At 46.5% G+C, this 15000-nt stretch overlaps 1 protein-coding gene across 1 annotated transcript in view; it reads right to left on the bottom strand.

Moving 5' to 3' along the window:
* LOC121304518 (microtubule-associated serine/threonine-protein kinase 1-like) overlaps positions 1-5903 on the bottom strand; it is a 29340-nt gene extending 23437 nt beyond the window's left edge. The window contains 2 exon segments of the mRNA XM_041235681.1: positions 1042-1073; positions 5607-5903. Coding sequence (XP_041091615.1) covers positions 1042-1073; positions 5607-5645 — 71 coding nt within the window. The 5' untranslated portion in view covers positions 5646-5903.
* Positions 5904-15000: the final 9097 nt, after the last annotated feature.

Below are 15000 nucleotides of genomic sequence, written 5' to 3'. Positions count from 1 at the left end.
CACACAGCTATCTATCACCAGCACACAGCTATCTATCACCAGCACACAGCTATCTATCACCAGCACACAGCTATCTATCACCAGCACACAGCTATCTATCACCAGCACACAGCTATCTATCACCAGCACACTGTACAGTGACGGACCATAATCACCCACTATACTGAAGCAAGGAGACAGGCATGTTGTCAAACACATCACCAGCACACTGCATGAAGAAGGAAACGGTCGAGGGCTACACGATGGGAACTGAAGAACATACCCAGCCCTCGGTAAGCCTTCCTCAATTCTCTAACTTCGGTCCAAGTTTTTAAAACGCACTCCCTGTGCAGTGTTAGCTGCTGGCTGCTTCTGAGCCCCACTGACAGGAGGGGGGAATGAGCGGGGAATGACAAACAGCACAACCCCGGGGGCTGCGATCAACGAGACAGGGAGCCCGGACAGCAGCCAGCCGGCAGCATGACTCCAGGGGGCCCCTGTGCTGTGAAGAGCGAAGGCTGCACGCTGCAGGAGCGGCTGGCCTCGCTGATCAGTATTTAGTAGCTCTAGCGAGGACAGGACCTCGCTCAGCACACCTCTCCCTTGCTTTCTACGAGCCGCGCGATTATGTTGTGTGTTCTGCTGAGACAGCGAGTGACGAGGGCACGGAAACGGATCCTTCAAGACCCGACTTTGACAAAGCTCTGAGATCAGTCAGCTGCTTGGAACCGGACGAGCGCAGAAGGGCTGAACAGCCTCCTCTCGTTCAATCTCTAGGTGTCATTTTCTCTAGGTCTGTCTGTATGGGTCTGTGAGACTGTCTAGAAAGCTGTGTGATTAATCTGTGGCGTGCCTTTCTTTGTTTGTTTGTTTAAGACATCATTTTGCACAGTTTGAGCGGCTCAGCTTCGCTCTGCAGTCCGTTCTCGCCCACGCTGCACAAGATGACAGCTCTCCTGCAAGAAGAGACAGTTTCCAGTCCTCTGTTGGGTTTGTATGTGATACAGTTCAGTGCACATCACCCCACACAGCCAAGAGGAAACCCCAAGCGTTATCACTCACCCACTGCTTTTCCTTGGCAAGGGAAGGTCCTTCTGTGAAGACAATGAAGAAAAAGAATCAGGTTTATTACATCTTGGTGGCAGCTCACCAGTCCCCACCCCCCCCATGCATTTAAAACCTATTAACAGTAATCACTCTGTTCGGACTGGACCCTGTTCAGGTTCGGGTGTAAATCTCCCTCCTGACCTGTGAGGGCGCTAAGCAGCGAGAACAGAGTTCCCTGGACGGGCTGGCCTTGCTTTCCCAGGGTTCAAGGGAAGTCAGCCAGCTAGAAAGGAGGCGTTGATTAACGCATTGACCCGGAAGGGAAACGACATGGCAGCGCTGATTGGAGAGGCGGCTGCGCTTGTCTACCAAGCGGTCGTGTGCAACAGCATCAAAAAGGGGCGGAGAAACGCAATCTGTTCCTGATTCTAACTCTGTGGGTCTTTAATCAGCCACTGCATCACTCCTGCGCCTGCATCCACTTCACCACACAGCTGCATAACTCACCTCTCATAACTAGCAAAACAGAAACAGTCGCATAGTCTCTGAACCTATACAGTATAAATACCGGGCATGGAAGAGACACAGACACAGAAGCCTCTAATACCTCCTGGATCATCGTGGACCATCTGCGAATCAGCCCGAGGGCTCTGTGCAGGGGTCCAAGCAATCTGATCAATTAATACTGGCAGTATGTACTGGATCTGTACAGTCACAGTCAATGCAGAATGCAGTGTGGATGTTGCATACTAACACATGGTTCAGATCTGGAGCGTGGTCTGGTCTTTCATTCACAGACTTGGCAAGCTGTACCACACGCAAAATGTTTAGCGTTCATGCGTTTGAGACTTCTGCTCCAGTCAATAATAAGAGTAGAACATGCACAGACGGCTCAAACTGTTTCCAACACGCCCGGAAATATTGCACTGAAGTTTCTGCAGCTGCTGTCAGCCTGGATTTCGCTGGCCGGCACAGCGAAGCGTTTTAATATCTCTTCAAACTGGAAGACAATAATCACAGTTCACTTTGTGAGGACTTACACCCACAACCAGGGAAACACACATAAGATGTGGCTACACAGCAAGCATGTCTGCCTCGGTGCAGAACTCAAATATAGCAGCACCCTGCAGAATGAACTCACTGTGCTTCGTAGAGTCCAATGCAACCTGCTGAATAATGTGACGTTAGCATTGAATTGCACACCAGCGCTTTGCCCTTTTCCCACATACTGAGAATAACTGAAAAATCTAACCTGAAATACTACTGTCCTACTACTGTGGCTTCCGGTAGATCGCAATTTCATTTTTAAGTTTATTTGATTGCATGATGTTAAATAAAAGATTTAAATTATGTTAATTTGTTTTTTGTTTTGTTTTTTTAACTGTGTCTCAATCCTAAAATTCTAGGTGATGCAAAACTTTTTGGCCAGAGCTGTCCATGTTACAAATATGGATGTAAGACCACAATAGTATCGGATTACAGGCAAACGTTTGGTGAAGATTGGTGCCAAACGAAGGCTGTTAGTGTGGTGACCGGGTATAGGGTGACAGACAGACCTAATCTATCTATAAACGAGGCCCATGAAAACAAAACTGCACCCTTTTCAATCCTTCACAGGTCAACGAGAAAGACTTCTAGTCCAAACGTTGCCATTAAATCTCGATGTCTTCTTCTCCAGGGAAGCTGCAGCTTTACAATCGCAGGGTTAATAAGCAATCAGCTCGGGAATCCTTTGAGAAAGGATTCGAGTGAGTCAGCCCATCTTTCCAGCGACGCTCCACTGCCCACATCAAAGAGACCGCTGGGAGAGGAAGATTATTTACAACTGATAACCAGTGATACTTTAAAAGGGATCCTTGCAGGGGCTCTGCCCCTTCACTGGCAGGCATTGACAGATTTGATTAAACTCAGATTTGAGGCTTCTTACTTACAGATGGGTTTTTTTTTTGTTGGTTATTTTCTGATATTCCTGTACTGATGTCTTCTCTGAAGCTCTCAGTGTAATTGGGTTAAAGCAGGGCTGGTCTTTGTGTTTTCATCCTACCCTCTGCGGGCAGCTCTGTCATCCACACGCTCACATTCTCTGTGCAGGAAGGGATTGGGTAGGTTTTGTGACTGAACTGCTCCCTCCCTCACCCCCCTGAGAGAAAGGGTGCTCCCTCCAGTCCAGGGCAGGCTTGAGGCACAGAGACTGAACTGCTCCCTCCCTCCCTCACCCCCCTAAGAGAAAGGGTGCTCCCTCCAGTCCAGGGCAGGCTCGAGGCACGGAGACTGAACTGCTCCCTCCCTCCCTCACCCCCCTAAGAGAAAGGGTGCTCCCTCCAGCCCAGGGCAGGCTCGAGGCACGGAAACTGAACTGCTCCCTCCCTCACCCCCCTAAGAGAAAGGGTGCTCCCTCCAGCCCAGGGCAGGCTCGAGGCACGGAAACTGAACTGCTCCCTCCCTCCCTCACCCCCCTAAGAGAAAGGGTGCTCCCTCCAGTCCAGGGCAGGCTCGAGGCACGGAAACTGAACTGCTCCCTCCCAAACCTATTTTAGGAACAGTTTCTTCTAAAGGGTCCAGGCAGTGTCTCGGTACCACAGAGTCAACTGTCTGTCCCAAGCTCCTTAGAGCTGTGGTCTCCTCATGGCTCGACTCTGGCTTCTTCGGGGATTATTAATGGATTGAAATTGGGATTTGTTTTGGTAAGGGATGAGCTAGCTGAGTGCATGGCAGATAGTGACACTACGGCAGTCTGTTAAACCTGCCAGTGGGTTACCAGAAGTGACATCACCTTCACTGGCACAAGCCCTTCAGTAAACCAGGGTGCCGTGACTCATCCTCGCCAGTCAAGCAGCACGGCTGACGAATACTTAGACAGACACGGGCGTAAAAAATAAAGCCCGAACAGGCACAGGTGGGTTCTTTATTACACAAGGGGTTTGACAGCCCTTTGAATGCTTTATGCCTCTAGTAGCTGTAACTGGAAACGACAAACCCGCATTGCACCTTCGCAATCGCCTGGTTCTGAGTGCCGGTCCCAGCGGTCAGGGGCAGCCTGCGGATTTCTGTGCAAAAAACAACCGGACCCTCGGAGAATTGCTTTTGAAAACGACACAGATGACGGGTGAAACGTTTGTCTGCTTGACTTTCCTATATGTTTAAGTTACAGCTGTAGTTTGATTTATGCCCCCCCCCCCACCCCCAATACATCACTTCTGTGTTTGATTGAAGCATTTTCTACTGGACCACAAACACATTACACCTGAATTCTATTTCAGTCTCATTCACCTCCCCCTGCTGGACCACAAACACATTACACCTGAATTCTATTTCAGTCTCATTCACCTCCCCCTGCTGGACCACAAACACATTACAGCTGAATTCTATTTGTCTCATTCACCTCCCCCTGCTGGACCACAAACACATTACAGCTGAATTCTATTTGTCTCATTCACCTCCCCCTGCTGGACCACAAACACATTACAGCTGAATTCTATTTGTCTCATTCACCTCCCCCTGCTGGACCACAAACACATTACAGCTGCAACCGTGTTCCCTACTCCCGCAGACAGAAACTCTTCAACATCTTTAACTCAACTTTTCGTATCGTTTCTCGCTTGCTGTGGCACCTCGGAGTGACGGGCTCCCGGAGTCTCGTCAGGATCGCCTTGTCTCTGAAGCGTGTGTTTCTGTTACTGATTTCCTGCAGTCTACCAATCTAATACTTTCAGCTGATTGAATCGTCCTTCTAAATGCGTGCAGTCGTGTTTTGTTTTGACAAGAATACCGTGGAATTTTGTCAAAATCTCCCCTTCCTAATTCCGACCTTCCCCCATACAGCGTTCCTGTAAATCAACGTAGCAATACATTATGACTTCATCTCTTTCTAAAAAAACAAACAAACAAACAAACAAACAAAAACAATTCCGAATAAAACGCTTCATCAGACTTAACCTTGAATTTACACCAGCTTTGTCGGCGTTTTCAAAGTCGTATTCCCCGCACACGTTTTTGGTCGGCGTGCGTTTATAAAATACTCTTTGTAAAAGGATCGTGTGTCATTTAAAGCAACCGATGGGGGGTCCGCGTAGCTTTAAGCCCGTGGAGCACGGAGCTCCCCGATGTTTTGACGAGACCGCTCCGAGTTTGCTCCGTGGCTGGCGGCGGGGTGCTGTCCACGGTGCTGGAGAACCAGCTCTCCATCCTCCCCAATGCCGGGGCTGTAACGCAGGGGCGCACACGACAATACACGTGTGTTCATTCGTTAAATGTAAGGCATGCGCAGTAGATTGCAGGTGGCACTGTAAACTCCAATGCTGAGATTGAAACAACAGGTGAAAAAAAAAAAAAAAATTACATTGACTCTTACCGACCTGTCGTTATTTTTAAAGAAAAAAAGTCGACATGTTGTCTTTATTTGAATAAATACATTTGCTGGACACATAATAACACGAGGGTGTTGTATCACGCTTGCTTGAGCCCATTGAAGTGTGTGATCGTTACCCAGCACTGCACATTACAACACTGTCATCAGACACTTGCACCGCGTATATATGAATGGGGCCGGCGTGCCGCAAGTCAATATCTATGGACTGTACCTGAAGCCTCCTGCGACGAATGATACCGGAGTCGTCCATGGTCCCTGGGCCGCTTGGTCCGCTGTCGGTTGTCTCCAAGCCCAGTCTTGAACTATCCGAAAGTAACCCCGTTACCTGTGCTGCATACAGCCCCGCTTGTATCCCGTGCGCCAAAAGGTCTGGGCCGGTCCCGGTAGAGTGTCGAGGGAAGCAGAACTCCAAGGAGCCGGCGTGCAAACGCACAAAAACGGAACAAAACGTACAAGCGAGTCCAACCCCCAAAAAGATTTAAAAACCAGAAAAAAACACCACCAAAACAAATCAGTTTCTAATAATAAAAAAAAACAAACATATACAATATTCTTCGATTACTGAATCAGTGGATCTAACGAGAGACTCTAGTGAGGGTGCGCGATACGGTCAGCCATGCAGAATTCATATCCGCTTGTGAATCGTTCTTCCAAAACGCTGTGTTTGATTTTCTTCTGAGGTGCGGGTTCTCCTCTTCATTGCGCTTCCAGATCAGCGCCTGCAACTGGCATTCACACGCATGCTACCCGTGCACCGTGGCGGCCCTGCGCCTGCGCGAATTGAACGTGTTGTTTTGAGGCGTGGAGAGTGTCTTTCCCTCAAGCTGACCGGAATTCGCGTTGTCGGATGCACGACACGCAGATGTTAAGACTATAAGCAGAAAGCTGCTATACTGTAGCTCGCCAGCGAGGGGCGCTACATCAGGCCTGAGGGTCCTACACACACACAGTCCTGTAAAGCATCTTGCAACGCACCGTTTACATACAGACACACCTACCGGTAAACACCTGTGCGTACTGCGGTGATATACACAGATAAGGCATGCGGCTTGTTTTCTTATGCAAAATACAGCCACGTCAGCGTTCCATGTTGACATCTGTAAATAAACACCCTCGCAAATAAGTCAAACGTGCACATCTTCCATTAGATTATATATCACATCGTGCACATACACTATATCAATAAGGTGCTGCTAAATCGCAAATGCTTGCTCGGCTACACAATCCTCTCTGTCCGCTGATAAGAGATGCTAAGGCACTGAAAATGTGGAGCTATAATAAATCTCTCTCTCCCTCCCTCCCCCCTCTCTCTCTCTCTCTCTGTCTCTCTCTCTCTCTCTCTCTCTCCTCTCTCTCTCTCTCTCTCTCTCTCTCATACAGGGTAACACTGACACCCCCCTATCCTGTCTCTTCTCCCCTCCCCCTTTCTTGATCGACTTGAAGACAAAAGCAATGTCACACTTTTACCCCGAATCTGCAGTGAGATGAACACTGTAACGGAGAGTCCCTCCGGCGGCTGCGGCTGCGCGCTGTCCTGTGCCAGGGGGCCGCTGTGTGATAATATCGTGGCACAGTAACAGACGGGTTTGTTAGAGGACACGGATAGATAGTGTGCTGTTTAAAAAAAAGGATAGAAAAACGTGTATGTCTATAATAATCTATAATAATAATAATAATAATAATAATAATAATAATAATAATAATAATAATGCAAAGACAGGCAGACAGCCCCGAAAAAAAGACAGGCCTGTTTGTCAGGTCTAATCCGAACATGTCTGTTGTTTTTATTTATTTATGTATGTTTTTATTAATTTATTTATTTATTATGCTGGTCTTGTTTAACTCTTCGAATCTTGCAGAACTGGCACCGGGCTTCTTCAAACCACGGCCCGAAGAAGTTTGGCGGCCCTGCACAAATATATTATATTAATATATATATAATATAATATAATATATATTATATATAATATATTAATTATATATATATAATATATATAATATATTATATATATTAATATAATATAATATAATATAGTATATATATAATATATATATATAATATATATATATTATATATAAGTATATTATATAATATATATATAATATATTATAATATATATATATATATATAATATAGTTAGTATAGTATAGTATAGTATAGTATAATATAGTATAATATAGTATAGTATAGTATAGTATAATATAGTATAGTATAGTATAGTATAGTATAGTATAGTATAGTATAGTATAGTATAATATAATATAATATAGTATAGTATAATATGTGCAAAAGAATGTTGCATGTTTTTGAGGCGTTCAGAGATTGGATTGGTCAGCAGGTTCTGGCGCAAACACCCTCGGCGCTTCCCCTGCTATATAACCTTTAGCACACGCCGCTCTACCGCATTTAGCGGGTTTGATAATTAAAAAAAAAAAAAAAAAAAAAAAGGTTAATATTTCATAATAAATACTCATTTATAACCAGCTGCTTCTCGTTTGAAACTGCGCTCACCGAACAGCAGAATCAGAATCTGTACAACAACCTACACGCATGCAAAAAAAAAACTGGTAAAAAAAAATGAATTCAAACTGTTACCAGGCAGCTTCTTTGCAGCTCCGTTCCCTGTCGGCCAATCCGGATAGAGACCCTCAGCCGGGGGAGCCAATAGGGAGCGAGAAGAAGGGGGGGGGGTGACCTCTGTCTTCTTGACACGAGAGATCGTGGTGCAATCCCTCGTGGGTCTCGTTAGAGCCACAGCTGTCAAGTCCGCTGATAATAATATGAGAGTCGCGGGTTGGAATTTGAGAGCCGCGGGTTGGAAAGGCTTCTTTGGGCTTGTTTTGAGGAAGGGGGGGGGGGGGGGGGGGTCGCTATTTTTTTTGTCAGAAAGCTGTCAATCCTGGTTAGAGCATACGATTACAGCACTGCAAGAAGCGAGTTCCACCTCGCTATCTGTCTAGCTCTGCACCACAGCGGCTGGTTTAGAGCTGTATTTGATTGCGTAAAGCGCAATGCAAGCATGGCAAAGACTAGAGCTGCGGACAAACGTTTTGCATCATTAAGTCTACCGGAAGCCATAATAATAGTACAATCGTATTTCATGTTTGATTTCTAAAACGTCACATTTTTTTTCAATTGTCAGTTTTTCGTTATTGATCTGGAAAACCACAGAGCGGTGTGTGATTCAATATGTGAACGACGCGGTATTCAACAGGGTTCACTGGAAACACGATGTCTCTAAAGCACAGAGAGGATGCGTCGGTTCAACTCTCACTGCAAACATCCGAGATTGATCTGTGAATAAAGCCGGTGAATACACTCGTCCCAGCGGGGGGGTGGGGGTGTAACACGACTCCACGCAGCGTGTCCCCTGTGCGCACCGCTGCTTTCCCATCCCGTGTTACAGGAGCGCACTGGTTTCCATCCGCCGCTCCTCCTGACTCGGTGTAACCCCGGATAATTGAACAGGCTCGCAGGCACTCGGGGCGTCTCAAGCCAAAAAGCTGCACATTTTATCAAGAAAAAAAAAAAAAACACATTTCAAAGGTTGCTTTTGATAATTGCAGCCTGCTGTGTGCCCCGGCGCTGAAGCTCTGAATTATTGAGAGACCGTAATATCAACTACATCGCCTTTATATCACACAGAACAAGCGTGCATGTGCAACACTGGCTGTGTGGAGCATCTCATTGTACATGGAGAAAAAAAAACTGTCAGGACGTATTGAAATAAATTGCCCTACACTCTCTGTTTTGTAATAAACACGAAAACGCTTTTCCAGGGACAGCGGCTTGAAGCCTGGTTCCGGGGGACCTAGTTTGAGGTTTCTGTATCTAACCCCGGAGTCTGAAGCCTGGTCTCCTGAAAACAAGTCCCAAGCCGCACAGTGACGTCGTGTTCCCTCAGGAAAGACAACCCTTATTTTATATGAAGGCAGACCCATTTTTTGAGACACATCTGCTTATTGAGATTAACTTGGATGCAATATTAATGGGATTTATTTATTATTGAAAGGTCTGCCTGCTTCAGACATGCAGGGGGAAATGTTACAAGCACGTGTTTAGGGTTGTACAAAGCCAGGCTGGGAGAGATATATATATAATTTTGCTTCATGAAGTCGAATGCAACCTGTTGAATAATGTTAGGTTAGCATCTCGAATTGCACACCCAGCGCTTTGTAGTTTTCCAGATACTTAACGGAAAAAAACCTGACAAACATTGAAAAACGTGACATTTGGAAATCTAACACTGCGCTGTCCTTCCTTGTCCACAGATGTAGTCTTTTTATTGCATGGTTTGGTTAATTGTTTCCAAACCGGATGAAGCCGTTCAGTTCGAAGGCTATTAGACAGATCTGATCAGCGTGTATTAAACCCACTGCAGTCTACAAAGCTCTTTAGCATCAGCGGCAGAGCACTACTCCACTCTGCAAAAAAAAATCAATCAATCGCGCTTTTTGCATCGTGTCTAATCCAGCGCGCTGAGGACATCAGCTGGCTAAGCATGCATTAGCAGGCATGTGCGCTGTGGACACGGCGGGTCTGCAGGGGGCTGCGGGGTTAATGCGCTGCTCTTTACTCTAGAGAGGTCTACAGCTGAATTAAGTTCATCTGAATTTAGCTACCAGGCTGTGTCACTAAACTACTGCACAGTTTTAAGAGAAAGGGTGCCCTCTTCTGGTCGCCTCTGGTATCGGTCTGTATTCACACAACACTGGCAAAGCCCTTTCAGAGCGCTGTCTGTTCCTCCCGCAGGGTTACCTGCTGCGCCACACCTGCGTGTCGCCAGCGCCAGCGTCATGACAAATCCGTTCACGCGTCTGTCTCCCTGTGCGCACAACCTGGACAGCACGGCCACCTCTGACACAGGAAAACCGAGTAAATACGGAGAGACGTGGCCGTGCTGCATTTGTGAAAGTGTAACTGTACAGCCGAGGGCTGAAGCGTCGCATTCCCCCGGTAGAGTGAACTCACTGTGCTTCATGAAGTCGAGAGAAACCTGCTGAATAACGCGGTCTGACATACTGAATTACCCCCATTGACCAACAGCAATATTTTTGCTGAACAGTTATCAGAATAGTCTAAAAGACTGTGTTGCTCATACTAACGCACAGCTAGAGAGCCTGGACTGGAGTCGCTTGCATTGCAGAGGTCTGAGGACCCCGCGCGTAAACTTTCAAATTCCCACATTCGCCAGGCGCAAGCGCGGGCCGGCTGCACGAATGGAGCACGCCGGGTTCCGAAAGAGAAGCGTGAAACCCACGACGAGGGGCGCGTCCTGCCTCTCCGTGGGAAGCGCCGTCGGCACCCTGTCCTCCTACGCGCTCACCACGCTGGCAATGAACTGCGCCAAGGAGGAGTCTGACAAAAGACTCACTGTAGCCCAAACGGGACGAGCCTTGGAGAATTCAAAGTGCGTTACAGGTCTGAGCTGAGCTTTATATAAACAGCAACACACACACACCAGGATGAGGATTCGGCAGCTGCATTGAAAGCCAACTTTATTCAGCTATCCATCCGCTATCATTAACCTCTTAATCCTTTACAGGGTCGCAGTGAGCCAGAGCCTAACCCGGCAGACGCAGGGCGCAAGGCGGGACTAATTATTATTTTTATTATTATTATTATTATTATTATTATTATTATTATTATTATTATTATTATTTGTAATTGTGTAATTTTCAGAAGAGACGTTTGTATTATCACTTCTGGACTGTTTGTACAGCAGCAGCGAATTTTCACGCACTTTTCTGCCCACGACACGAGAGGGCGCTGGAAGCAGCAGGATGCGAATGCTTTTTTTTTTTTTTTTTTTTTTTTTTTTTTAAAAAGACGAATAAAAGACGAATTAATCGTGCAATGAAACGGCTTTTGTCAGCTGTCTGATTGGTTAACAGTTGCAGTGGACCGGAGAGAAGGCGTCACGGGCGGATATCTGGGGCTCTGCGGGGTGATAATACCGTCAGAGTCGTGGGTTTGTTTTTATTATTATTATTATTATTATTATTATTATTATTAATAATTTTAATAAGGTTGTTGTCCTATATGTGAGTATCCCTACAGTGTTTCTTTCCAATTTTTTTTTTTTTTTTTTTCAATTTCATTCTGTTTTTTTAAGCAAGCAGGTCAGACTAGCATTATCTATCTCTCTCTCTCTCTCTAATCAGTCCAATGACTCTAATAAGTCATTTCTGTTAATCGAGTCAGCAATGTAATGATTTCTGTGACCAGCAGGTGTCACTAATGCCACACGGGGCTTTCAAAGTCGTGCAGACGCAGCCCTTGCTATAGTACCACGACCCCTGTGCTGTTATCCTGCAGATCTGTTTTGTTCTTTACCGGTCTTGTTCACTCGACGAAGGGATATGCAGGTTTTCAAGACTACAATTACAACTCTAAAGCCGAGATAACACTTTTTTTTTTTTTAGTTTGAGGTTTGCTGTATCAAACCCCCAGGTCTCCCCTGGCGTGCCGCGCAGGGGCACTGAAACCTGGTCTCCTGAAACCAAGTTCCGATCCAAAAAGCAGCTCCGTGTTCCCTCAGCTTTATTAGCTTCCATTACTTTAAGAGAAGGATAATAATAATAATAACAATAAAGGCACAGCAGGGTGTAAGTGACTGGTCATTGTGCTGAAGACACGTCCTTATATAAGGAGCATGTCTTTGCTGAGCGCTCCCGATGCCTCCTCTACAAACCACCCCGCTGCTATTTGAAGAAGATCGACGCGCCCGAACTTTCTTTAAGGCCACTCGCTCCAGGAAGGGTTATAATGTCGTGTCATGCACTCGTGTTCAATATATAAGTGTACACAGGCCACTGTCGGGTTTTATTTTGGTTTTGGTTTCTGGAGCATTGAAGCACCGTTTGTTCTTTCACTGTATTGTCATGACAAATGACTCTCATTCTGTTACCCGCAGTTGAAATGTTTCTGTTAATTCGGGAAACACAGCCCTTCAGATACTATTCCTGTCGCCCGCAATATGACATAAGAAACCGAATCCTGTGTGTGTCAGTGTGTGTGTCAGTGTGTGTGTGTGTGTGTGTGTGTGTGTGTGTGTGTGTGTGTGTGTGTGTGTGTGTGTGTGTGTGTGTGTGTGTGTGTGTGTGTGTGTGTGTGTGTGTGTGTGTGTGTGTGTGTGTGTGTGTGTGTGTGTGTGTGTCTGTGTGTGTGTCAGTGTATTATCAGTATACATTACCTCTGGATCGCGACTTTTCAACGAGGCGTTTCACAGGATAAATGATTCTTCATTGCATGTCACAGGGACTGGGCGTTCATCATGCTGAGAGTTCAGATCACCCACAGCCCGGTAAAATACGCGTTTTGCTGTGGAACTCTCCGATAATAAAATCGAATCATGACTATAATGAGGACTGTCCACTCGTGTGTCTTTTTTTCAATGTCATTCTGCCAGAGACAAAACAGTTCCAGAGATTTTAACTGAAGCAGGAAACCGCTTCAGATTTGTATATTAGTATTAAGCTCAGACAGGCACCATATAAGCCCTGCGTGTGATCATAAAAAGAACCACCAACCCACACATGAGTGGAACTCTCCACAAAGATAATAAAAGTCACAAAGAATCCACCCAACCCACACATATCTGAGTGATCAGTCCACCCAACCCACACACAGAGTATCTGAGTGATCAGAAAAAACCCACCCAACCCACACACAGAGTATCTGAGTCGAAAAAACCACCCGACCCACACACAGAGTATCTGAGTGAACAACAATGAGTATCTGAGTGATCTGCCCACCCACAACACACAGAGTTCCAGTGATTTTAAAAAACCACCAACCCACACACAGAGTATCTGAGTGATTAGAACCAAGCAACCCACACACAGAGTATCTGAGTGATCACAGAGAACCACTATCTGAGTGATCAGAAAAAACCCACCCAACCCACACACAGAGTATCTGAGTGATCACAAAGAGAACCACCCAACCCACACACAGAGTATCTGAGTGATCACAAAGAGAACCACCCAACCCACACACAGAGTATCTGAGTGATCAGAAAGAGACCCACCCAACCCACACACAGAGTATCTGAGTGATCACAAAGAGAACCACCCAACCCACACACAGAGTATCTGAGTGATCACAAAGAGAACCACCCGACCCACACACAGAGTATCTGAGTGATCACAAAGAGAACCACCCAACCCACACACAGAGTATCTGAGTGATCACAAAGAGAACCACTCAACCCACACACAGAGTATCTGAGTGATCACAAAGAGAACCACCCAACCCACACACAGAGTATCTGAGTGATCACAAAGAGAACCACCCAACCCACACACAGAGTATCTGAGTGAACACAAAGAGAACCACTCAACCCACACACAGAGTATCTGAGTGAACACAAAGAGAACCACTCAACCCACACACAGAGTATCTGAGTGATCACAAAGAGAACCACCCAACCCACACACAGAGTATCTGAGTGATCACAAAGAGAACCACTCAACCCACACACAGAGTATCTGAGTGATCACAAAGAGAACCACTCAACCCACACACAGAGTATCTGAGTGATCACAAAGAGAACCACCCGACCCACACACAGAGTATCTGAGTGATCACAAAGAGAACCACTCAACCCACACACAGAGTATCTGAGTGATCACAAAGAGAACCACTCAACCCACACACAGAGTATCTGAGTGATCACAAAGAGAACCACCCGACCCACACACAGAGTATCTGAGTGATCACAAAGAGAACCACCCGACCCACACACAGAGTATCTGAGTGATCGCAAAGAGAACCACTTATAATGACTGTGCGCTTCATAACACACAGGCTGCAGGGTTGGGAGCGGTATATAAAATTGCATGTGAAGGATTTTAAAAGTGCATTAGCAGGTTGGTTTTTTTTTGTTTTTTTTTACACCACGGACTGTATTAAAAGCTTTGCCGTTCTTCTGCTGCTCCCAATCGATGCAGGAAACAGAGCCTGCTGATAGATTTGAGAACGCGATCTGCGCGGAGAGGATCTCATAACAGTAGCTTGTGACCGGGCTCTGAACAGGACGTCCCGCGGCACTTATAAATAAATGCACGGGCGCTCTTGTGGGATCGGATACCGGATCCGGTGAGAGACAACCATTAAACGCGTGCTGCCTCCCTCGTCAAGGACGCTCCCTCCGTCACTGACTGACCAAACCGAGCCGTGCCATGCCGCGATCTGCAGGAAGATGTGCCGGTGCAGCATATTGCATTGTGAATACACAGCGAGCGGGACACAAAACTAGCGCAGAGTGCACCTTAATGACAGGCAGACAGAGACAGGCCGTCTGCAGACACGCAGACAGAGACAGGCCGTCTGCAGACACGCAGACAGAGACAGGCCGTCTGCAGACACGCAGAGACAGGCCGTCTGCAGCTCCAACGCTATAGCTCTCGTCTGGTTGCATGGCGAGCCTGCGGTGAAGAAGCGGGCGGCTGACGGCACACGCTTCCGAGGACAGCATGTGTTCATCTTCGCCCCTCCCGAGTCAGCGCAGGGGCAACGGGGTTAATATTACAGCACCTCCTCACAGGCTTATCGGCACTGTGGCAGGATATAAAAACAATACCCACTAAATTAGCTTCTA

The sequence above is a fragment of the Polyodon spathula genome, chromosome 38 (genome assembly GCF_017654505.1).
Source record: "Polyodon spathula isolate WHYD16114869_AA chromosome 38, ASM1765450v1, whole genome shotgun sequence".
NCBI classification, from domain to species: Eukaryota; Metazoa; Chordata; class Actinopteri; order Acipenseriformes; family Polyodontidae; genus Polyodon; species Polyodon spathula.
The sequence above is the reverse complement of the archived record's forward strand: the minus strand, read 5'-3'. Positions and strand labels throughout refer to the sequence as shown.